Genomic DNA, 22449 nt, shown 5'->3' with positions numbered 1-22449 from the left:
GCCAGTTCCTCGGGGGCGCGCGGGTCGCCGGGCCACAGGCTATCCCCGCACCCCGACGCGCAGTCGCGCCGCGCGCGTCCCGCAAACTTAGCGACTTCCCTGCCCGGGCGGCTCTGCTGGCAGTGCGCGCCGTGCAGCGACCGTGCGACGAGAGAGCGCTCCCACAGCCGCGCGAGGGCGCGGGGCGGAGCAGGGCCTGGGCGCCGCGTCCCCGCGCTGTCGGGGGGCCTCGGCGCTCCCACGGAGGGGCGCGCCTCGGGGCGCGGGCCACGTAACCGTGCCTGCCACTAGGGCTGGTGTTTGGCCAACTCAGGGCCAGCGGCGACGGCGCGCGGTTGTCCTTCCCGCTGCTTCGGCCGCCGGATGGGGTTGCGGAGCCCCGCACCCTCCGCAGGCGACCTCGAATCGCCCCTCCATCCTCCCCCAACACCGTCCTCGAGCCCTCGGGCGGGCGTAATGCGAAGTGGCCCCGCATTCCTGCCTGGCCTATGTGGGGGCAAAGGCCACCTCGCTTCCTCTCCCGGCACGGAGATGGAAAGGGAGGTGAGCTTGCAGCTGGCCAGCCGCGCAGGGGAGTCGAGCACGACCCGGCCATCCAATGGGAAGGCCCCGGGGCCTCTGCGCCCCGCCTCCCTGCGGGCCCAGCGCCGCGGAATTCCGCGGGAGGCGGGAGGCGGCGGGCCATTATAGATGCTTTCTCAGGATGTGTGAGGAGGCATTCACTGGACCGCAGTGGGAGGGCAGGTCTGGGGGGGCTGTGGAATTCTCCTTGAGTGAACAAGGGCGAACCTCCGTCTGGCAGCCAGCAATGAAAGGCTGGGACTCCCTCACCGCCGTGGCGGCAGCTCCTGCAAGTGGCTGTGCCCGGGCTGGCCCTGCCGGCCCTTCCCAAGTCCTTCCTCTAGAAGACCCTCTCAGTCCCATTCCTGTGGTCTGGAACAGCAGGCGGGAGAAGTGGCTCCACCAGGAGGGTCACCCACCTTTAAGGGGACAGAGGATGCTCTCTGCAAGAGCCTCCCACCTGCCTACCTAGTGCGAAGTTGTCATCTCTGTGGAAAGGTGGCCGGGGAGACTGGTGCTGCTTGGGAACCTCCCCTCAAACCCTTTCTGCCCCCCCCCAGAGAGGGCCCAGCCTCTCCCAGGACAGCTACACGCACATGCGCTCGCGCACGCGCACTCCCGGGAGGACGGCCTTGCGCGTCGCCGCGGGCCTCGGCTGGGCTGCCTTGCTCCCGGCACACAGTGGTGCTCAGTCGTTGCTCAGGCGGCCTGCCCGCAAGGACCAAGCCCGTGCCTCACCAGAGCCCACCCACCTGCCGGCCTGGGGCTTCTGGTAGGTTCCGGAGCGAGTCCCTGGGGCCGTGGGGGTCCCTCTCCGTGCTCCCCTTTCCTGCATCATAGTGAATCAAGGTCACCCCCCAGCAGCCTTGCCAGTAATGGGACCCCCCATATTCTCTGCCCCAAGAGCCCACAGAAGAGCCAGCAGCTTGAAGATGATGCTGGGACGCCAACACACAGAGACAAGACCAGCCCAGAGGACCGCGGCCGAGCCATGCCCTGAGCCCGCTCACCGGCCTCCAGGCTGTCAGCCTTCTGTGTGCTAGCAAAACCCGCCAGCACAGGGGTCCCAGCCCCCGGGCTGTGGGCTGGTACTGGTCGGTCCGTGGCCTGTTAGGAGCCAGGCGGGCCACACAGCGGGAGGTGAGCAGCGGGCCAGAGAGCAGAGCTTTAGATCTACGTCTGCAGCCAGCCCCAGCCCCAGCATCACCGCCTCAGCTCCACCTCGGATCACCAGGCACTAGATTCTCATGGGAGCACCGGGCCCTGGTGCCAAAGGTTGGGGACCGCTGCTTTAGCATTTAAAAAAAGCAAGGCAAAGCACCAGCGGCAGCAGCCGGGCCCCCGCGGCCGGCTCAGTGCGGCTAGTGTGGCGGGGAGGTGCCTGCTGGCGGCAGCCCCCAGCAGCCCCCCTTCATCCATGCCTGGCCCCCCCAGGCTGCTACCAGGACTGCACACGCAGTGGACAGACACCAGGCTGGGTTGCAAAGCCTCTCCTGCTGGGGTCCCCTGCACCCTGGTGAAGGTGACAGGCGCTGCGCCTCGCCCCGAGGCCCGGCACAGACCCCGGGAAGGGTAGGCTGCCTGCCAAGCACCCAGGCCTTCACCGTCCATGTATGGGTGGCCTTGACAAGGGCAGCTCTGCCCTGGAAGTGGCCCGGGGGACAGGCAAGGCCCAGGGTGTGGTACTGGCCTCCTCGGGGCACCTCGTGTCCAGGCCCAGCAGAGCCAGCAGATAGGTGTCTGGAAGGGTCCAGAGGATAAGGAGCCCGAGAGGGCCACGGTGAGCCGGATGTGGCCGCCGCCGTGGCGGAGCTGGTGGACAAGACGGAGGAACAAGTGAACAGGCGGTCGGGGCTGGGCAGTGGTGGTGGCTGCGCGTGGCCGAGCGTGTCCGGAGCTCGCCCGAGGGACCCCGTGAGGCCTGTGAGGGTCTGTGGGCCTGGAGAGGTGAGCGAAAGCAGACCAGGGCTAGGGTGTCCAGGGACCAAGGCGCAGAAGCCAGGCAGGCTCACAGGTGCCCCCCAGAGCATCTGCCCCCCACCTGCAGACCCCAGGCCTTTGAAAGGCAGGCGCGATGCCGTCAGCCACGTGGCATGCGGGACCCCCGGCAGGTCCCGGCCCAGGCCCCTGTGCTCACAGCCATCATCTGCACATGTGCTGGGCCAGTCCTCTGCCTGCCCTGGCCCCACTACGGCTTCAGAAGGGACAGAGGACCCAGCCTCACACCCCGTGCCGGGTGCCCTGGTGCCACCGAGAGAGCAGAGACCTGCCTCCCAAGGTCTGGCCGTGAGGCAGCACCCAGGAGCAGCTTTGGGGAGGAAGGCAGAGGGACAACAGGTAACTCCCCCACAGCTGCCTTCGTTCCTGTCCCCCGGCCAACCGCGCCTGGCCAGGGGCTCCAGCACCATGCCTCTCCTCCCCCAAGGCGGCTTTCCCCCTCCACCCCCCGCTGGCTTTTCTGCAGGCAGTCACTGGTCAGGGAACCTGCCTGTTTATCCTCCAGCCGTCCCCATGGCAACAGCCCTGGGAGTCCTGCCCCCTCCCCGGAAGGGAACTGCCCAGAGCCACCCCTGGCCTCACACAGCCCTGGCTGGGAGCCCCCCACAGAGTGAGAGGGCTGAGGGCTGGCGGGGAGGAGTGCAGCTCGAGGGGGCCTGGGCTGCTGGCGGGATCCGCCCCTGTGCCTCACGGGGTCCTGCGGGTGGACCAGAGGCCGCCCGGGGCTGCAGCTGAGCCCCACCCAGAGTCTGGGGAGCGGCCGGCCGGGGCTGGAACCCGGTCTGGGGCCAGCTGGACCTGCCTTCCTGCTCAGCCTCCCCAAGACCACCCTCTGGAGCCTCTCTGGGCCAGGGGCTACCTGCCAGCACCACGGCGGCCCCGCCCCAACTGTCCTTCGGGCTCGTGCCCCTGCCAAGCCCCAACTGCCACTCCAGCTGCCACCGCCAACTGTCGCCCGTCTCCATTCCAAGTGCTCACCCCCAACCGTCCTTCCCAAACGCCACTGCCAGCTGCCAGCCCCTTCCTTCCTGAGCCCACCGCCACCCCCGGGCCTGGCCCTGGGTCTGCATTCCTGGCCTTCCCTCCAGGACAGAGGCTGAGCCACACCTGCCAAGTGCCCGGGGAGCAGCTGGGGGCAGGCGGCAGGGGCAGAGAGCTGGAGCCGGGGCTGGGGGCCGAGGGCTGGCACATAGGGCAAGGGCCGGGGAGGAGCAGGAGGAGAGGCAGAGGGCTGAGCCAGCACGGCATGGGACTCTGGCCAGGTTCTGAGCAGGGCGGGCACAGGGGGCTGTGGGCAGGGCTGGGGCCTGTCCTCTGGGGGTCTGCGAGCTGCTCCCCTGACCGCCAGCCTTGGCCTGGCCTGGCAATGATCAGGAGAGCTCCTTGCCCTCCTCCCTGCCAGGCCTCTCTGTGGGGGCCGCCGCCCTTCCACAGCCCCCAGTGGGCCCCCGCCTGGGTCCCAGCTGTCCGAGGCCGCCCGGGCCCCCTGCTCTGACCTAGCTCTGCGGGTTCCATCCTTCGCCTTGCTGTCCCCCTTCTTCTTTATACCTCCTTCCCCTCCTCCCCCCGCAGCCCCCGTGGAGGCGCCCTTGATCCCCGCCCGTCCCCGTGGGGGACCTCCAGGCCGCTCACCCTGGGCCCAGAGCAGGCCACCCACCCAGGGCGGTCCCGGCCCAGCCGGCTGCGCCGGGAGGTGCCGCGACCTCTCGGGTGCAGGCCCGGGCTGTAATTCCATCTCAGGGGTTCTGGAAACGGAGGCGTCAGGCACAGCCAGCCCATGTGGCAGCGGCAGCGGGCGAGGGGAGCAGGGGCCTCAGCTCCACCCACGGGGGGGGCGGGGGCGCAGCTGGCCGCAGGGCTGGGGCTCGCGTTACAGAGGCTGGCGATCCCTGCAGACAGCCAGCAGGTGAAAGGGACACCGGTTCTCCCCAGGGTCCCGTCCGGGAGCTGCCAGGTCGGACACTGTGGCTTGTGTCCGCAGAGCCCGACGGGTTTGCCCCGGGGAGGACGGGGAGGCGGGGCACGTTACCCTGTGCTTCCGTCCCCCACTGGGGAGCCGTGGGGAGCCCTTGCCCAGGGTCACCTGGCCCACCTCCTGTGCCAGGGGCGGGGAGAGGGAGGACGAGGAGGTGACTATGGCCCTAGAGGCCCACAGGATGAAGCCTCTGTCCTGCCCCGATGGGCACCAGTGGAGGGTCTTCTGGGGTCCCCTTGGTGGGTGTGCAGTGGCTCCAGTCCTGGGCAATGCCAACCTGCGGTCTCGACGTCACTCGCTCACCCGTCGGCAACACTCACGGAGCACATGGGACCTGCCTCGTGCCAGGGGCCCCCTAAGCAGGAGCCAGAGAGAAGCCCTTGAACTTTGAGGGGGAGCCAGGAGGTAGCCGGCCAGCCACGGGGCAGGGGAGGGCGGGGGGAGCAGAGCACTTCCTCCACAGGACAGACGCGGGGAGGCGGCTTCGCGGAGGAATGGTGGGCGCTGGAGCTGGGGCAGGCGCAGGACAACGGCAAGGGGGCCGGGACAGGGGCCGGGGAGCTGAGGGGACGGGCGGCCGTGCTGGGACCCCGTGAGCCTCAGAGAGCCTGCGTGGTGCTGGCCAGTCATGCACCGCGTGGCGCAGACCCCCGCCCAGGCGACCAGGAAGACGGGAGACCGAGCGCGAGAGCGCATGGTGGACGCTCGCGGGCTCCCGGGCGGGCCCGGCTCAGCGACGCCCTTCTGAAGGGAGCGAGACAGGGGGACTGGGGCGGCACCGGGGACGTCGGGCGACCTCCACCACGTCGCCACGAGAGCACCTCACCGAGACTCATGACCCCAGCCTGGAGGGATTACGTCAGGAAAACCCAAATCGGGGGACATTCCACGTGGCCCTCTGACGGGCTCTCCTCACAACTGTCCAGGTCGTGAGGCCCCAAGGGCCTCAGGGGCCATGGTGGCCACGGTGTGGTCCCCTGGGGTCTCAGAGCAGAGGAAGGTCAGTAACGGGAAAATGGCAAATGTCGAAATAGAGTGGACAGCATTTAGGGAAACGCCCGCGTGTGGGTCGCTGGGCCGGCAGGCACGCCTCCGCGGTGCGAGGCGGCGGGTGGGGCGGGCCCCGGGCCCGCGAGGGGCGCACGGTCCGGGCCCCGCGCCCGCGAGGGGCGCCCCGGGACCTCCTGCGTTCGCACTGTTCCAATCTCTCTCCCTCTAGAATTACTCCAAAATAAAAGATTTATTTTTTATTTAAAGCAAAAACTCCAAAACCCACCCAGTCAATCAAAGACACCACCCCTCAGGCCTGGTGTCAGGAAGTCGGCCAGCTGCCCGAGGTCCACCTCAGCCCGGCTGCCCCTCCTCGGTGTGGGATCGAAGGCTCAGGGTGGTCCGCGCTGCCCATCCTCAAAGACAGGCAGGCGCGGGGCCACCCGAACACCCCGCGCTCGCGCCACGTGCTGCAAAGCCGGACGGGCCAGCCCTGTGCCGAGGGCCTCGACGCAGCCTGGGCCTGGCCTCCACCTGCAGGGGCCACGTCCCTAAGGTGACCCGGCCCCCTGGCTGGGCCTCGGCTGCCAGGCCGCAGTGTGCTTTGTGCCCGGCAGAGGCGGACGGTCCCCCCCCCCGCCCCGCCGCGGGTTCCCGTCTGCGGTGCCGTCTTCCGGCCTGCTCGCCCTTGACGCCGCTCTTGCTCCTGCGAGCGGGCTGGCGCGTGCTGGACGCCCCCCGCCAGCGCGCGGGGTGAAACCCGGCTCACCCTTCGATGCGGCGAGCGCCGCCGCGGGCTGACAGCGGCTGCCTGCCTCCTGCGTGCGCCCAGCGGGGTGTCTGTGTCCGTGCCTGTGTGTCTTCCCTGCACAAGGGAGGGGGGACCAGTTCTGCACACTGGGCAGGAGATGGCCCAGCCAACGCCTCCGAAGTGAGGGTGAGACACCCCGGGTGAGGGACGTGGCCGTGGAGGTGGCCGGGGACAAAGAGCGTCAGCTGGAGCCCAGGGGCTGACCTTTAGGGGGCTGAGGCCCGAGGGTGCTCCCAGGGGGGAGATGCTCCAAGGCCGGGGCCCCGGGGACCGAGCCTGGATTTGGCCACAGGCCACAGGGTGCACGGAGGCCTTTGATCAGGCGGCAAAAATCAACTAACGGTCCCCAGAGACTCTCAGGAGCGAGAGCCGGCGGGCCCCGGGCCGGGCACACGTGGACACGGGGGGGGGGGGGTGAGGGGGGCTAGAGGTGGCTGCTGCCCGTCTGAAGGACAGCAAGCCGGGGGGCGCAGGCAGGAGCCACCCAGGCGCAGCTGGCCCAGGTCTCAGGAGACAGCCAGGGCTGTAGGTCCAGTGCGGGGGAGGGGAGGCCTCGAAGGCAGAGGAGCTGGCCTGGGTCCCCGTGGTGAAGGGGAAGTCCCTTCCCTGCCTTAGCTGGGATGATTGGCCCCCACCCTAGCATGGTTGGGTCACGTGGCAGTGGGGGGCCCTCAGGGCTCTCCTCCCTCCTGCTTGCCAGAGGTTTCAGGTGTCACTTGGCCAGTCCTTGGGGTACCTGGGCCCCAAGGCTCCCTCGTACTGCACCTGGAGGAAAGGACGCCTGCCCCCACCCCCTGCCCCCCATGGCTGCAGGACAAGCCGGCCCTCAGCCCTAGTGGGGTCTCTCCCCTTGAAGGGGCCTCCAGGGTCCCGTCCAGGTGAGCGCAGCCTGAGAGGGGAAGGGGAAAGCGTCCTCCTGGCCTCTCATGGGTGCTTGGGCCGCCCCGACGCCTGCCTACAGCCGACCCAGCCCTCCGTCCTCACCACCCACCCGCCAAGGCCCCTCACGCTGGTGTGCGGGACACCCGGACCCCAAGCCCGTATGCCCTGCCTTGGACAAAAGGGTTTACCAGCTGAGCTGCCCGCCAGTGCCCAAACACAGCTGGTGGTGCCTACCCCCCCGCCCCCGGGGCCTCTGCAGCTGGCTTTCCCTCCACCTGGAACGCCGTTCCTGCTCCTGCCCACCTGGTGGTTCTCAGCCGGCCCTGAGGACTCACTGCCAGCCCAGGCGCAGCCCCCCGCTCCTGCGTGGGGAGACGACCCCGAGGGGCCCTGCCTCTGGCCTCGCCTTCCATCCCTTCCCTATGCCCCAGGAGGCCAAGGCCACATCTGCTTCCCCTTTGGGTCATGGGTCCTGCCAGAGCTGGGACCACCACCAGCTGGGTGACTTGGGTGCATCAGTCTGCACCTGAAGAGCGACCTGGTCGCGCTGAGTGGGCCGAGCAAGCCATGTGCAGAAGCAGCCTCACCTGTCGCCACTGCTCTCTAAGGGGGGTCTAGCAAACACCAGGCCAGGTGGTCGCGGTGGAGGGGCCAGGGCTGTGGGGGAGGGGAGCCGGGAGCAGGCTCTGGGGCTTCCTGCTGTGGTTTTGAGTCTTGGATGACCGTAGGCACCTCCTTCCTGCTGGGATTTGGGCCGGAGTTGCCAGGGCAGCCTCTGGGAGCCCCAGGCCTACAGACCCCAAGGAGAGGCCTGAAGGAGAGGGCCAGCCTGGGGTCAAGGGTGGGCAGATGCCAGACAGGGAGAACCGCTGGAGGCGGTCGCTGTCCACAGGGTTGGAGGGAGCCCCAGGGGAAGAGGCTGGGGGCTAGGGTCTTGGCCAAGGCCTTGGGGGACTGGGCCGCCCTGTCCAGAATAGCATCTGGGAGGGGCTAGGAGGGGCAGCCACGCCACCTGGTTTGACCACCTGTGCCTCGCCCACAGACCCTGCCGGGGTGCAAGGCTGCGCAGAGCCCCCTTCTCCGGTAGCCCTGCCGGGGTGCTGCCGTGCGGGAGTGGGACACCAAGCACAGCTGCCTCCTCCCGGGGGTCTCGGTGCCGGGGGGCTTAGGAGCGGAGCCCGGAGTCTTATCAGACCACAGTCTTCCTGAGGAAGGAAAGGGGGGTGTGGGCCTATGGGACGGGCACCTCCCCTGGGCGTGCCGGGCCTGGGGAGGACGCACACACTCTGCCATCCCTCCCGGGGGTGGGGAACAGTGTCTCCCCACAGACCCCAGCCCAAGATCCAGCTCATCAAGAACAAACATCCCAAAGGCCGGGGAGACTTGCTAGGCAGAGCTCAGTGGCAGGCACCCTGGGGCGGGGGGGGGGGCCGCCCCATGAAATCTTGGGCAAATTCTAGCATTGTGAGGAGTGTCCCCAGTGCCCCCACCAGAGCCACAGGGGGGTCTGTGACCAGTTCAGAGCACAGCCCCAGCCCTGGGGTGTCCTCTGGCGCTCACAGGAGACCATGCGGCAGAGTGCTCAGGGCCACCCTACCTGCAACCCCAAACCGGAAAGCCCACATGGCCATCAGTGGTGGCTCAGGTAGTGCGGGTAGACAGTGTGGCCTGTCACACAGTGGAGGGTGGCAGCCACCATTGACTCCAGGGTGGTGTCACCAAGAGCCAGGCCGAGCTGCCTCCACCTCCAGCTGAGTCCCAGCAGGACAGAGGAGCCAAAAGGATCGGGTAACGGTGGCCTTTGGGGCGTGAGCCCGAGGGGGTCCCCAGGGGCTATTAGTGTCCTGGTTTCTTGATCTGGATCCTAGTGACAAGATGCTCCCAGTTTATGAAAATTCACTGAACATATACTTAAGGTGTGTACACTTTTCTGTGTGTGTGGTGTTTCAATCAAAGTTATACGAGATCCCCCAAAACCCTTCCCCAACCCCTCCCTGAAGGGGTGTTCCCTGGGGCCTTCTGCTGCCCGCCCTGTCGCATCCCAGATCTCCAGGGACCCTTGGGAGGGAGGGTGCAGGGAGGGTAGCAGAGAGGAGCCTGGGGAGGGCAGGCCCGTCCCAGGTCTGGGGACTGAGGTTGGAGCTGGGCTTGTGGCAGACGGACTGCCCAGAGCTGGCTCTGCCTTTCTCACGGAGCAGGGCCCAAGGCAGCCCTGAGGGTGGGGACCACAGCCTGGCAGGTGGGGCCAGGGCGGATGTGGCCCGCCCTCGGGAGCCGGGCCGCTGGCCTTGGAGTGCTGGCGCTAAGGACCCCGCCTGCCCGGCCGGGGCGCCTGCCTCTCCCGCCTGCCTCTACCCCTTCCTCTTCCAGGGGCCCCCGGCTATTTTCAGGCTATTTTTAACTCAGCCAAGCTGCCTGTACAGAAGGTGGACAGAATGGGGGTGCTGCAGCCGCCTCCCTGCCTCCCCTTCTCCAGGGGTCCCGGCTTTCTGGGGGGCTGGGTATTCTTGACACTGGGGGAAACTATGCTCCACTCGTGAACGCAGACACGTGGAGAGGCCACACGGAGACTCGAGGTTCAGACACGCGCACACGCACACGCGCCGCACACACACGCACACGCACGGATCCCAGAGGCCGCCGGCTGGCGTGCACCTGGGTCATGTTCACAGGTCGACGTGGAGAAGGGCCGGCAGGCAGGGATGCCCAGGCCACTCTGTCCCACTCCCGAGGTACCCACGCCACTTCCCCGCAGCCCACTCAGGGGTCTCTCCGCACCCTGCCCGCCCCCGGACCCCACCCTCAGCCTCTCTCTGCCCTGGACGTGCAGCGGGCCAGGCCGGGGCTCGAGCTGAGCTGACTCACAGCCCTCTTCCCCCGCATTCTCGCCCCCACACAGGCTGGGGACAGGAAACCCGAGAGGGAAAGGGGACACGGTGCATGGAGAGGTGGCCTCGGAGCCAGCCCCTTCCGTTTCCCTGTTCCCCTCCCCTCCCCCAACCTTTGTTCCCTGAAGCGGCTGCCCCCCACCCACTGGGGGGCTGGCGTCTGTCCATCCCCACATCGGGCACAGGGCGGAGGGAGCTGGGCTCAGGACCCAAGGGTGAGGGCAGCTCCGACTTCCAACGCCCCTCCACCCCCACTCCCGCCTCCACCAGAGGCCCCAGGGGTGGGGGAGGGAGGGGAGCTGGCCTGGAGGACAGGACATCCTCTTGGCAGGACATAGGACGTCAGGCCGGAGGTTCCCAGCCCCAGTCAAGGCCACGGGGGGAAAGGTCACTGGGGCCTGGGGCTCACCAGTGCCCAGATCGCACAGCGCCCCGCTAACCAGCCTTCACACAGGCACTCCGAGGACCGCAGAGCCAGGCTAGTGCCACAGCCCAGCCCGGCCCCCACCCCCAAGGCCCCCCCAGGACGTGGGGTGGCCCACACATGTGCCTGGGCGGCTCCAGCCCAGGACATCCTCGGGGAGCCCCACAGAGCATGAGAAGTCCCCATCACGCAACATGGGACCTCCACCTCCACGGGTTTGCCTTCACGGCCCACTGGGGGGGCCCTCTGCTTTCGGGGAGAGGCCATAGCCTGGCCTAGGACAGGGAGCCCAGGGACAGTCCGGTGGGGGCGAAGGCCACGGGGACCCCAGCTCCTGCACCCCAGCCTTGGAGAGCAGCAGCAGCAGAGCCTGCCGTCCGAGCCCGCACCGGTGCCCGCGGCTGGCTGACCGCTGGCTCACGGCCATGGGTGAGGGTCCTCTTTGGCCCCGGGAGGCCACAGATCGGAGGCTCTGTGGTGGCCACACCTGGGCCACACCTGGGCTGCCAGGAACCTGTGCAGGGCTCCCAGGGCTTTGCCTCTTGGCCTGTGGTGAATCCAGGCCCTGGAGGGGCCCGCCCCCCCCCACACACCATCTCCTGGCGTCAGCCTCATGCCCACGCAGGTGCCGCTGGCCTGCTGCAGTGACCTGAGCAGGTCTCGCGTCAAACAGCCTACAAAAGTGCATTGCCTGGACAGGCAGCTGGAGTCTGGATCTGCCTCTGTCTACCGAAGGCCAAAGTCACAGTTACCACAAAGCCAGCGACTCCGCTCCCAGGTGCCTAGCCAAGGGACAGAAGCCGAGCACCAGAGCCCAGCCCCGGACTTCGAGGAGGACTGGGCAGCACAGCCCTGGGACCGTCACTGTCGCGACCAGAATGTCCCCACCCCAGAAAGTCCTCCGAGCCTTGGCGCCATCGCGCCCCTGGCCCTGCTGCCCACCGATGCGCTTTGTCGCCACGGCTTTCTTTCCCGGGAGCTGGTGGGGATGAAGTCACAGCGCGTCTGGCCGCGTCACGCTTCTGCGGTTCACGCCATACCCGGAGTTTGCCCCGCCTTCCCGTCGTGCGGATGGACCACAGTCCGTTTATCCGCAGGCCGGCGCAGCATCCGGGTCTTCCCCGCCTGGGGCCACTGCGCCCCGCGCCGCGGCGTGAGCCGCTGCCTTTCTCCTGGGCGAATCCCCAGGAGTGGGGCTGCGGCGCCTGCACCCCGCGCCTCTCCACCGCCGGCTTTGGGTCTGCCCGCCCCGCCCCCGACCGTGAGCGCCCCCAGGGCCGCACCTGCCGGTGCCGCTTGGCGCCGCGACCAGAGCCCGGCACAGCCCCTCGCCCAGGCCGCTCCCACAGGTATCTGTCCCCCGACTGCATGAGCTGCCGCCTGTGATGCCGGCAAAGGCGGTGGCGGGGCCGAGGCGGCAGAGGTGGTGGAGACGACGATGGAGGCGACGGCTCGGGCGACGGGGGCAGCAGCACCTGCTGGCGGTGGCGGAGGGGGCCGATCGTGGTGGGGAAGGCCCCAGAGGCCTCCTCTGCTCCCCCTCGGAGACGGCAGGGACCATCTCAGGGACACGTCGGTCCGGCGTCCTGAACCCGCGGGGGAGCCTGCGGACGCCCCTCCTCCCCCTCACCGGGCTGAGTCACACCTTGCAGCGCCCCCTCTTGGAAACGACGGTTTCCACCTTCTCCGTCTAGGGCCACTCGCCCCAGCTCGCGCCCGGCTGTGACACCCGCTAAGCCGGCGCCCCAGGAATCTTCTCGCCCTCGGCCTTCCCCTCCCTCTGGCCTCCTTTTGTCCACTTCGAATTTTGCATTTTCTGTCTAAGGAAGTATCGTGCTCCTGTCCTCTCCCCGTGCCATCTGGAGGAGCCCTACCCGTCCCTGTCCCCTTCACAGCGCCCCAGCACTGCTCAGCACCGGGTCGATCAGCCCGGAGAAGCTGGTGCCCCCAGGAAGCCTGACCGGGAGAGGACAGTTCCTGGTCCTGGTCCCACCACGTCCCCCCAGGGGCCGCCCTGCTCTGCCTGCTCCCACATCCCAGAAACTAGGGACACCTGTGCCCCCGCCCCCGACACAGCTTTCTCCACAGGGCAGTGACTTCTCCAAAATGCAAACCTAGTCTGGAACTTTCTTGCTGAGAATCTTTCAGGGGTTTCTGAGAAGTGGCTTTCTTTCAAACTCCTCACCCATCTACGAAGCCACAGCGGACCTGCCGCCATCCCTGGCCTCACCCCTACACACCCCGTGCCCAGGTTCAAGCCACATCGGCCTTATTCCTCCAAGATGCCACGTCCTTCGCTCCAGGGCCTCTCCCAGGTCAGGCCCCCGCCCCACAGTCTAGTTCACCGTCTCGCTCCCACACGTCTGCCTGGCCTCTGCTCCTGCCCCGCCCCAGATTGGCGACCACTGGTGTTTGCCCCCTGAAAAGCTCTCTTTTGGGTCAAACTCATCTTTGTGACCAGCAAGCTCCCCGGGAGCACGAACGGAACATGCCGGGCTCAGCAGAGCAGGCCCTCGGGGACCGTCGGGAAACCGTCCTTGCCGGGAAGGTGAAGAGGGGGAATTGGCAGGTGGAACGGGTCAGGCCGTCACCGGGCGCAGAGACTGAGGGGGCGGAACTACCTTCTCCGCCTTCCTGGTGTCCCTCCTGGTGTCCGCAGCGGGGGCCAGCCCAGGCCCAGGAGGGTGTCGCGGCTGGGGTTAGGGGAAGCCCACCCCGAGGGAGCCGGGGGACTCCTGCCCCACGCAGGTCTGAGGGCGCTGTCCGGGACTTTCCAAGGGGCTCTGCCTGCTGACCGGAGCCTCCACGAGGGGACAGGGCAGCAGGCATTTCCTGCCTGGCCTGACTCCTCCGCACCCCAGGCTGTGGCTGCTCCTCCCTCCCCCACCCCAGGGGCTTTCCACGAAGCCAGCCGCTATTTTTAGCTGAGGGAGAGGGACCAAACCCTGGCCCCACTGCCTTCGCCAGGGGAGCCTGAGCAAGACCGGGGCTGGGGTTGGGCCCCAGAGGCCAGGAGACGGCGGCCTGGCAGCCTCTCCCGCCCTCCCCCTCCACGTCCCCTGGTCCAGCACACCTGGGCACCCAAGGTGACTAGCCCGGGGCAGAGGTTCAGGGGCCTGGGCTATCTGCCCAGTGGGCAGGGGCTCGAGGCCTCGGGCGAGTGGGCCCAGCCTCGGTGGGCTGCTGCCCACTTCCTGCTGCCCCGCCCAGCACTTCAAAGGCCGCGGCAGCCCTGTGGTCACTCCCCAGCTCCCACGCAGCCGGAGGGGTGGGGCGTGCAGCACCCGAGCCTGGCTCCAGCAGCTTCAAAGCAGCCGGGGTGGTCAGCCCTGTGGTCAGTACGATCCCTGGGGCAGGGTGGGGGCCTGGCAGGGGACAGGGGACTCTGCTCCGTCATCCCCCACCCACTGCCTTCCTGGGTGGGCTCAGGGCAAAGGCCCGGACACTGCGCTGGCCCCGGGTCCTGGCGAGCAGCATGGACCACCTGGGGTGGTGATGCCTTCCTGTCTGCAGGACATGTGTGGGGTCCAGGTGGGGTCACCCGGGAGTGCAGCCCCCATTGGAGAAACCACGGGAACCATGGTGGGGGGCGCTCCTTGGGGACCCTGCTGATCCCTGGCCGCGGTGCGCTGGGTGGACAGACGGGCTCCCTCCACTCCTCCCTCTCCCCACTTTTCTGCCTGAAGCCCACGCAGGGGCAGTTGGGAGGGGAGGGGGCAGAGGGAAGAAGGGCCTGCCTGTCTGGGCCCCCCCTGGAGAGGCCCCTGCCTCCACCACAGCAGAGGTGGGCTGGACCAGGCTGCGGTGGGCTTGACCTGCCGCCAGCTCCTCAGGGACCCGAAGAGCAGGGGAGCGGGGGGCAGAGAGCCTGGCGCAGCCGCGCCAGAGCTCAGCAGACGCTGAGAACAGAGAGAGCCTGTGAGCAGGGGGTGGGGGAGGAAGCTCTCGGGGTCCCCTGGGGTCAGCTCTGGGACAGTTGCCGTTTTTAATCTGTGCAGGAGCCTCAGAAGGAGCCGCGAGGGCTGTAACCTAGATCGGCAGAGACAGTGCGGAGGTGCCTGTGGTCGCCCAAGAACAGTGCCTCCTGCAGCCGTGAGCCCCACGGGACAGAGGGGGCCCCCGGCCGCCTGAGCCCTGTCCTGGGGCCAGAGACCAGACTCAGCTGTCCGTGCTGGCCCTGCTGTCCGCTGCCTTCCCCGCGGGGCCCGGCCCGCAGCATGGCCACAGGGCCCAGGCCTGACCTTGCCTGCAGCCCAGCTCCCCTGGCAGGCGGGAGACCCCCGCCCGGGGGCGGCCGGCCTGGGCGTCTGGACTGCAGGCCGCGGGGCCCCCCGGCAGCGCCTTCCGTCCCCCCAGCCTGGGTCAGTGCCCTTGGTGGCCAGCAACCATCCAGTCCTCTCTGACCCTCCTCCGTCCTCCCGAGACCCCTGCCCCGTTTTGCTTTTGGGGGTGACCGAGAGGACAGAAGTGCTGGGAGGCGCTGCAGGGGTGCCTGCCCCACCCCAAAAGACACTCTGCAGCAGGTCCCAAGCAGGCAGGAGGGGACGGGGAGCCGGGGCCGGCCTCCGGGTCAGCCCTCTGTGCTCCGAGGGCCGGTGTGCAAGGCGTCCTCTTGGCAGCACCTCCCAGCCGCCACGTGGCCTCACCACCTTGTGAAAACGCCGACAGCTCCACGACTCGGAGGAACCAGGGAGGCTGCCTCTGTGCCCTCCCGGGGCCTTGGAGCCGGAGTCACCAGGAGAGGCTTGTGCCAGGAAAGGCGGCTCCGAGTCAGCGGCTGGTGGCAGGCAGGCGGGGTGCGGGCTTGGCCCCTGGGCTGTGCCCTTTTCCCGCCCCATGCCTTGTTGTCAGGGCCCCACACTGGCAAGGCAAAGGCTGCAGATCCTGAGCGCCCAGACCGACTTTGAGGCCAAGGGAACCCTGTCCTTTCCATTCCCCGTCCCTCTCGCCCAGATCCGGGCCAGCTGTCTGAGATCCAGGCCAGAGTTTCTATCTGGCCAGCACTGAGCAGCTGGCGCGGGTCCCGCAGGTGAGGGGTCTCCAGCAGGCAGAGAGCCAGAGAGCCAGGAGGGCTCCCCACTGGCAGAAGGGCTTCCGGTGAGGCCTGGTCAGCGGGTCAGCCTCAGTCAACGTTCACTGCACGGACAACACACACTGAGCCGGGACTCAAGGAGGTGCCAGCTGTGGAGCAGCACTGGGCCAGCCGGCCGTCCACACGCAGCCCGCGCGAGGCTGGCAGGCCCCGGTCTGGGCCGCTGCGGGGCCCGCCCCGCAATCACCACTGCAGCGGGCTGTGGTTCTGCACGTCCGTGGGAGGCACGGGGAGTTGAAAGGACACATCCAGGTTAATATTTCTGGACACCAGGTGTGTGTGTGTGGGGACAGTTAACTTTTTGACCTCCTGTCTGTCTCACTGGTTGCATTTTGAATAACAAAACAATAATTAACCACTCGACTTCCATCGCCGCTGGTTTTTACAGTGGCAGGAGGGACGAGGCCCTGCTCTGAGGGGCCCCGGCCAGGAGCGACCCCGGGCCCGAGTGCACGGCGAACCCTCCAAGCTCACGTTCCGCGGCCCAGGGACCATCCTGGGAGCAGGGCTGGGGCTGCAGAACCGCAGGCCGCACCGCCGCCCGCAGGAACCACCCGCCTGTGCGCCGCCCGGGGGCCGGAGCCCAGGGGCCGCAACGCTGGACCCCAGCCAGGCTTTCCCCTGACAGTGGACGCAGCGCGACATGCGGGAGGCAGGAAGGGGAGGGTGCGGGCGCGCGCCACACCCCCGCCGGCCCGCCGTGTGAGGGCGCTGGTCGACTCTGCGATTCCAGATGTTCAGCAGCTGTCGTGGCCATTTCCGCCCCTCTCTGACCTCGCATCCGCCAGGAAGCGTCCCCTCCTGTCCTCAGGCCCTGAGCCAGCCACCACCTTCCCTGCACCCCATTTCCTGAGCAGAGGCCTTTATGCAGACTCAGCTCCCCCACCCACGGGGTGCCGCCCCAGGCCCCGGGGCTGCTGCGGTCAGCTGGGGCCGCCCGGCTGGGGCTCTGATCCTGGCCCCCGGCCCTCCGGGCTCTGGGGCTGGTTTTCCCTTTCCCTCACACCCCAAGGTTGGCTCTGCTGCCAGCAGCATAAATCAGGACCTCCAGGGAGGCTGGGCAGAACTGGCCAGGAGGGAACACTGCCTCAGAGGGCGAGGACCAGAGGCCACAGAGCCCGGCTGGCTCCGGTGGCGGGGTGGGGTGGGGCGCAGGCTGAGATGTCTGATTGGCTGACACTGGCCGAGGGGCGTTGCCCCCTGGAACTGAGGACCGATAACTGGGGACACAGCTCCACCTTCCCTGAGCAGATGGGGGACACAAGTGGCCGCTGCTACTGTGGCCGGTCCAGTTGGGGGGGCTCTGGAGAGAGGGCAGCAGGAGGGCTCCCTTCCTGTCACATGCTTCCTGTCTCAACAGAGCTGGCGATTCTGGGGCACTCAGGCTCCCATGGGCTGGGGTTGGGGGTTGTTCAAAGGCCAGGCCAGACACAGGGCGAGGGTCCCAGAGGCTCGGAAGCTCCGCCCACTGACCTCTGCCCCACGGAATCCGGTCTCTGGCTCCCATCCCCCTCAAAGCATCCTGCTCTTCCAGGGGAGCCCAGGGCAGGTGGGCCCAGCAGGAAAGCCTCCAAACACAAGTCTCCAGTTTCTCCTGGGGAATTGAAACAAAATGTGGTGTGTCCCTGGTGCTGTGTGGACCGTCATCCGGGACACCCCCACTACGTGCGCTGTCTGCTGAGTGTAGGCTAAGGCCCTCTGCCCTGCTGGGGTCACTACTTTGGTCTCACAAAATGAGCCGGGAGCGTTGGGGTCTGTACCACCCCTCCCCCACTGGGATCAGCACCCCGGAGTTAATGGGAGGTTCCCGAGAGAGTGACTGTCCCCCATCTTTCCCCAAGGCTTCCAACCCTGCGCTGCACACAGGGCCAGGGTGGGTGCTCCGGGGGGGATGACCACCAGGCCCCACAGAGCTCCCGGGGTGTTTCCCTGTGGGCCCATCTCCGGGTAGCTGCTGCCAGGGACCCAGTGACGAGGTGAGGGCGTTGCAGGGCGCGGGGAACAGGAGGGGCCCTGCCTAAGTGCACCGCTGGACTCTCTCGGTCCTCAGAATAAGAGCTGGAAAACGGATGTCAGCTGGCAGGGCAGAGGGGTGCCAAAGGTGGAGTTGTCAGACTTAGCAAAATACAACAAAACTTAAAAACAGGATTAAGTATGCCCCATGCAATATTTAGGACATACTTAAGCTCAAAAAGTATTTGTTCTTTATCTGAAATTCAAATTTAACTGGTGTCCTGTATTTTATCTGGGAACCCTGGGGGGACCCTCCCCACCCCCTCACTGTGCCGATTGAACCCTTTCCTTCTGTCCCCCAACCTCTAAGACAGCAAGTGCCCTCAGCTCTGCTTCCCAAACCCGGTAGGGGCTGACTGGGCCTCAGAGTCCCTAGCCTAGACACGCAGAGTGCCTGCTGGTCCTGGACCCCCCACTAGAAGGCTGGGGTCTCTGAGGCAGGCCTGGCTCTGGGGCTGCCAGGGTCTGGCTGGGGTGGCCAGATTCCCTATTTCGGACCTGGACAACTGTTGAACAGGCCCCCAGACCTGGCTCTACCCTGGCTCCCCTTGGTGGCCTCTGACCCTGCCACCTTTGCCCTCAGGTGGGCTGGCTCTCTTTGGTGCAGGAGAAAAAGGGGAACCCACCAGAACCCTCTAGAAAAGAGGAAGGTACAGTGTGTGGGATGGTTGAGGGGGAGGAGTGCTCTGCCAGGGCTGAGAATGAGGAACACAGGCCGGAAGGACCCACCTGAAGAAGGTCATTGCCTCTGCTGGCGCCCGCGGAAAGGGGATCCAGAGCAGGCGGGGGTTTCCAGCGTGCACTCACCCACCTTCCCGGGAAGGGAGGTGTGCAGGGGAAGGGGGCACCAACCATGAGCAAACTGCCTCCGCGCTCCAGCGGCCAGCCTCCGCGCTCCCCAGAGCGACAATGGCACATCTCCCAGGCTGCCCCTTTGCACTGAGAGGGCGGGGGCGCCTGGCATGGCCTGGGCAGGGAGCCGCTACGCCCAGCCTTCTCCGGGCGTCCGCGGGGGCTTTGCGAGCTCTCACACACCCTGATCGCAGAGCCGCTTTGGCCAGGCCCTGCTCCCTTTCTCACCAGAGTGGGTACCTCCGGAGGTGGGCGCCAGTCCCACAGCGAGCTTGGTTCAGGGCCATGGGAAGCCCTGCATTTTCCCCAACGAGACCCCGTCACCACCTAGGAGGAGATTTCTGCAGTCTCTGTCCACCTTCGGTTTATGGAGCCAGGGTGGATTCTGCTCAGGTGTGGGTGGGTGGGACGTAGGGGCAGCAGGGCTGGGGGGAAACGGGAAGGAGGGCCTGGGTAAGGTGTGGCCACCGCCAGTCCTAAGGATTGTATCCCAGGGGCGGGGCAGAACTTGGGGGGGTGGGGCTGGGCCTAGGAACCCTTTGTGCGATGGGCGTCACCTCTCGCCCCCAGCAACAGTGACTCACAAAGCCAGAGCGCATAGCACAGATGCCACCTCCCCTGGGCCCTGGAAGGCCTAGGTCACAAAGGCCATTGAGACCAAGCCCCGAGGAGGCATGTCTCAAGCCAGCCCTGCGCAGCGCGCGCCCCTGCAGCCCCCTATCTGGCTGGCCCTGGGCGTTAAGGCTTGCGCAGAGCACCCGGTAGCCTCGACGCTCATGTGTGTCGTCTGCTTCGTGAAGGCGCTGGTGCACGTGTTTAAGATCTACCTGACCGCCAACTACACCTACAACTTCCGCAGCTGGCCAGTGGACTTCCGCTGGGATGACGTGCGCGCCGGCGGCGGGGGCGGCAGCAGTTACCGCGCGCTGACGTGCGCAGCCGCAGCCGCAGGCGTGTGGCTGCTGCACGGCGCGGCGCTCGGCGGGGACGCGCCTGGGAGGCCGCTGCGCGGGGCGCGCAGCCAGACACAGTGCCTCCTGCAACAGATCCGCGAGCTGCCGGGCCAGCTCGCCAGCTACGCGCTGGCTCACTCGCTGGGCCGCTGGCTCGTGTACCCCGGCTCCATGTTCCTGATGACACGCGCACTGCTGCCACTGCTACAGCAGGGCCAAGAGCGCCTTGTGGAGCGCTACCGCGGCCGGCGCGCCAAGCTGGTGGCCTGTGACGGCAACGAGATCGACACCATGTTCATGGATCGCCGCCAGCACCCGGGCAGCGAGGGCCGCGGCCTGCACCTGGTCATCTGTTGCGAAGGCAATGCCGGCTTCTACGAAATGGGATGCTTGTCGGCGCCGCTGGAGGCTGGCTATTCAGTGCTGGGCTGGAACCACCCGGGCTTCGGGGGCAGCACGGGCGCACCGTTCCCTCGGCACGACGCCAACGCCATGGACGTGGTGGTCAAGTACGCGCTGCACCGCCTTCACTTCCCGCCTGCGCACGTGGTGGTCTATGGCTGGTCCATTGGCGGTTTCACGGCCACCTGGGCCACCATGACATACCCGGAGCTGGGTGCGCTGGTGCTCGACGCCACCTTCGACGACCTGGTGCCGCTGGCCCTCAAGGTCATGCCCCATAGCTGGAAGGGGCTGGTGGTGCGCACCGTGCGCGAACACTTCAACCTCAATGTGGCGGAGCAGCTGTGCTGCTACCCCGGGCCGGTGCTGCTGCTCAGGCGCACGCAGGACGACGTGGTCAGCACCTCGGACCACCTGCGCCCCCTGCCGGCCGGCGACGTGGAGGGCAACCGCGGCAACGAGCTGCTGCTGCGCCTGCTCCAGCACCGCTACCCGGCTGTGATGGAGCGCGAGGGCCTCAGCGTTGTGACCCGCTGGCTGCGCGCAGGCAGCCTGGCACAGGAGGCCGCTTTCTATGCGCGCTACCGCGTGGACGACGACTGGTGCCTGGCATTGTTGCGCTCCTACCGCGCGCGCTGCGAGGAGGAGCAGGAAGACGAGGAAGCCTGGGGACCACACGGGCTCTCCTTCCCGTGGCTGGTGGGCAAGGGCCTGAGCTCGCGGCGGCGCCGGCAGCTTGCGCTGTTCTTGGCGCGCAAACACCTCAAAAACGTGGAGGCGACCCACTGCAGTCCGCTGGAACCTGAGGATTTCCAGTTGCCCTGGAGGCTGTAGCCTGAGCCCCTGCGGCAAGTAGCGAGTACACACATTCGCACACTGGCACACCGGCACACCCGGCGGGGCCTCAGATCCGTTCCCCCCACCACCCCCCAAACAGTAAAGCTGGCCCCGCCTGGCGACCCTGACCTGGTGTCTGGAGGAGGAGAAGGCGGTCCCGCTCCCTTTCTCTCCCACCCTCAAACACCTGTGGCCGTCCTAGTCTGCTCCCAGCTCCTAAAGGGAATGCAAAGATTAACCTGACCCAATTAGCAAAAACGCTATGTGACTGGTGCCTTGATCACCTCAAAAGGATGGTGGGAACACAGGGTTGTGGGGCCCCAGGAGGTGCCCTTCACCTTGCCTGGGTGACAGGATGACTCTGAGATAGATGAATGTTGAAGGGTCCGTACAAGTCACCCCTAGCTGTAAAAGGACATTGGCGTTGGAGGCCTATAAAGCAGGTCTTGGCAGCTTGCGTGTGATGCTGCTGCTCTGTAGGGTCCCCTTCTCACCTGCTGGCTTCTACAGGAGGGATTCACAGTGGGACCACAGACTCAAAGTAAAAGGTACACACAGACACACCTACATCGACCACTCAGTGCTGGGAGCCCCTTGACCCAGGCCTGGGCTCAGGGTAGCAACACAGAGATAAGCCCTCCGGCCACTGCTACCTGTAATACAGTCGCCTTCTTACCATCTGCCCTGAACTGCACGCAGCAGGGACAACTGGGTGTCCCTAGTCCCTGGGGACTGGAGCTGGCTTGGGTGGGTTGAGCAAGAAACTGGAAAACTGAAAAAGACAAGTGGGGCGGACGGAACTGACAGCACCAGGGCCGAATACAGCCATGATGCACCTGGGCAAGTGCAAGCAGAGGTAGGTACCTACGGTGACCTAAAGTACCAGGAGAATGTCTGAGAGGAGAAGGTGAGCTTCGAGCTGAGGAAAGAAGAGGAGTTAGGTGAAGGAAGGGACTTCCATGCCTAGCGATCAGAATGGCTTGGCTGGAAATGTGGAGTACAGTCCTGGAAGGGTTAGATCCTAAAGGGTTTGAATACCATATAAGGATTTGTTTCCAGGGGCGATTAGGAAACAAGGGAAGTTGTGGGACTTGTCTTGGCCCACAGGTTGCCAAACGGTTACAAACCTCTCCTTTAAGAAGTTAGGCAAACCCTTGTTCACAGTCAGCTAGAAGCCCCCTCAACTAGCTGTCACCTTAGCCAAGTTACTCTGACCTCAGTTTCCTCATCTGTAAAGTGGGAAGAGCTCCACCTGGTTCACCGGGTGGCTGTGAAAAGGGAGTGAGACGACACCGGGTACAGGCCGGGAGCTTCCCGGCAGGCTGCCCGCACGGGGACCGAGACGCCTTCAGCCATGTGAGGGCAGCGGTGCCTGCAGGGCAAGAGGATGGATTGCGATCACGCTTTTTTCTGCGCGTCCCCATACAAAAAAAAAAATCCCCGTAAACGGACTTAAAAAGAAAAAAAAGAGACTAGGAGAGGCTAACCCCCAAATCATGGGGTCGAGCCTCGGAGGGATCGCAAGCGCTCCGAGTCTGCCCCGCCAAAGCTGCGGGCGCCCAGCGGCTCGCAGGGAGCGGCAAACACCCGCGACACCTCCCGGAGACCGATGGCGTGTTTCCCCGGCGCCATGTTAACCGGTCCTCCCACTTCCCACTCTCCCCGGGTTCCTTCGGTCTGTTCTACCTGTGCGTCTCGCTGGTGGAGACGACCTGGGAGGGATTCATTCGCAAGCCGGCGTCCCGTGCCTGCGTCGTCCGCAGCCGTGGCC

The 22449-nt window shown here is 66.7% G+C and overlaps 2 protein-coding genes across 2 annotated transcripts in view; one reads left to right on the top strand and one right to left on the bottom strand.

Moving 5' to 3' along the window:
- ZBTB46 (zinc finger and BTB domain containing 46) overlaps positions 1-22449 on the bottom strand; it is a 113427-nt gene that overhangs the window by 34440 nt on the left and 56538 nt on the right. The window lies entirely within an intron of this gene.
- On the top strand, positions 19030-21749 carry ABHD16B (abhydrolase domain containing 16B). The gene has a single exon (XM_016146518.2). The coding sequence runs from the start codon at positions 19161-19163 to the stop codon at positions 20673-20675; it is 1515 nt and encodes a 504-aa protein (XP_016002004.1). The 5' UTR covers positions 19030-19160; the 3' UTR covers positions 20676-21749.

Source organism: Rousettus aegyptiacus, unplaced genomic scaffold (assembly GCF_014176215.1).
Source record: "Rousettus aegyptiacus isolate mRouAeg1 unplaced genomic scaffold, mRouAeg1.p scaffold_m13_p_12, whole genome shotgun sequence".
NCBI classification, from domain to species: Eukaryota; Metazoa; Chordata; class Mammalia; order Chiroptera; family Pteropodidae; genus Rousettus; species Rousettus aegyptiacus.
This window is presented reverse-complemented; position numbering and strand designations above follow the sequence as displayed.

Excerpts from the sequence above, each read along its gene's own strand:
- ABHD16B (XM_016146518.2), top strand. The coding sequence starts at position 19,161 with ATGTCTCAAGCCAGCCCTGCGCAGCGCGCGCCCCTGCAGCCCCCTATC.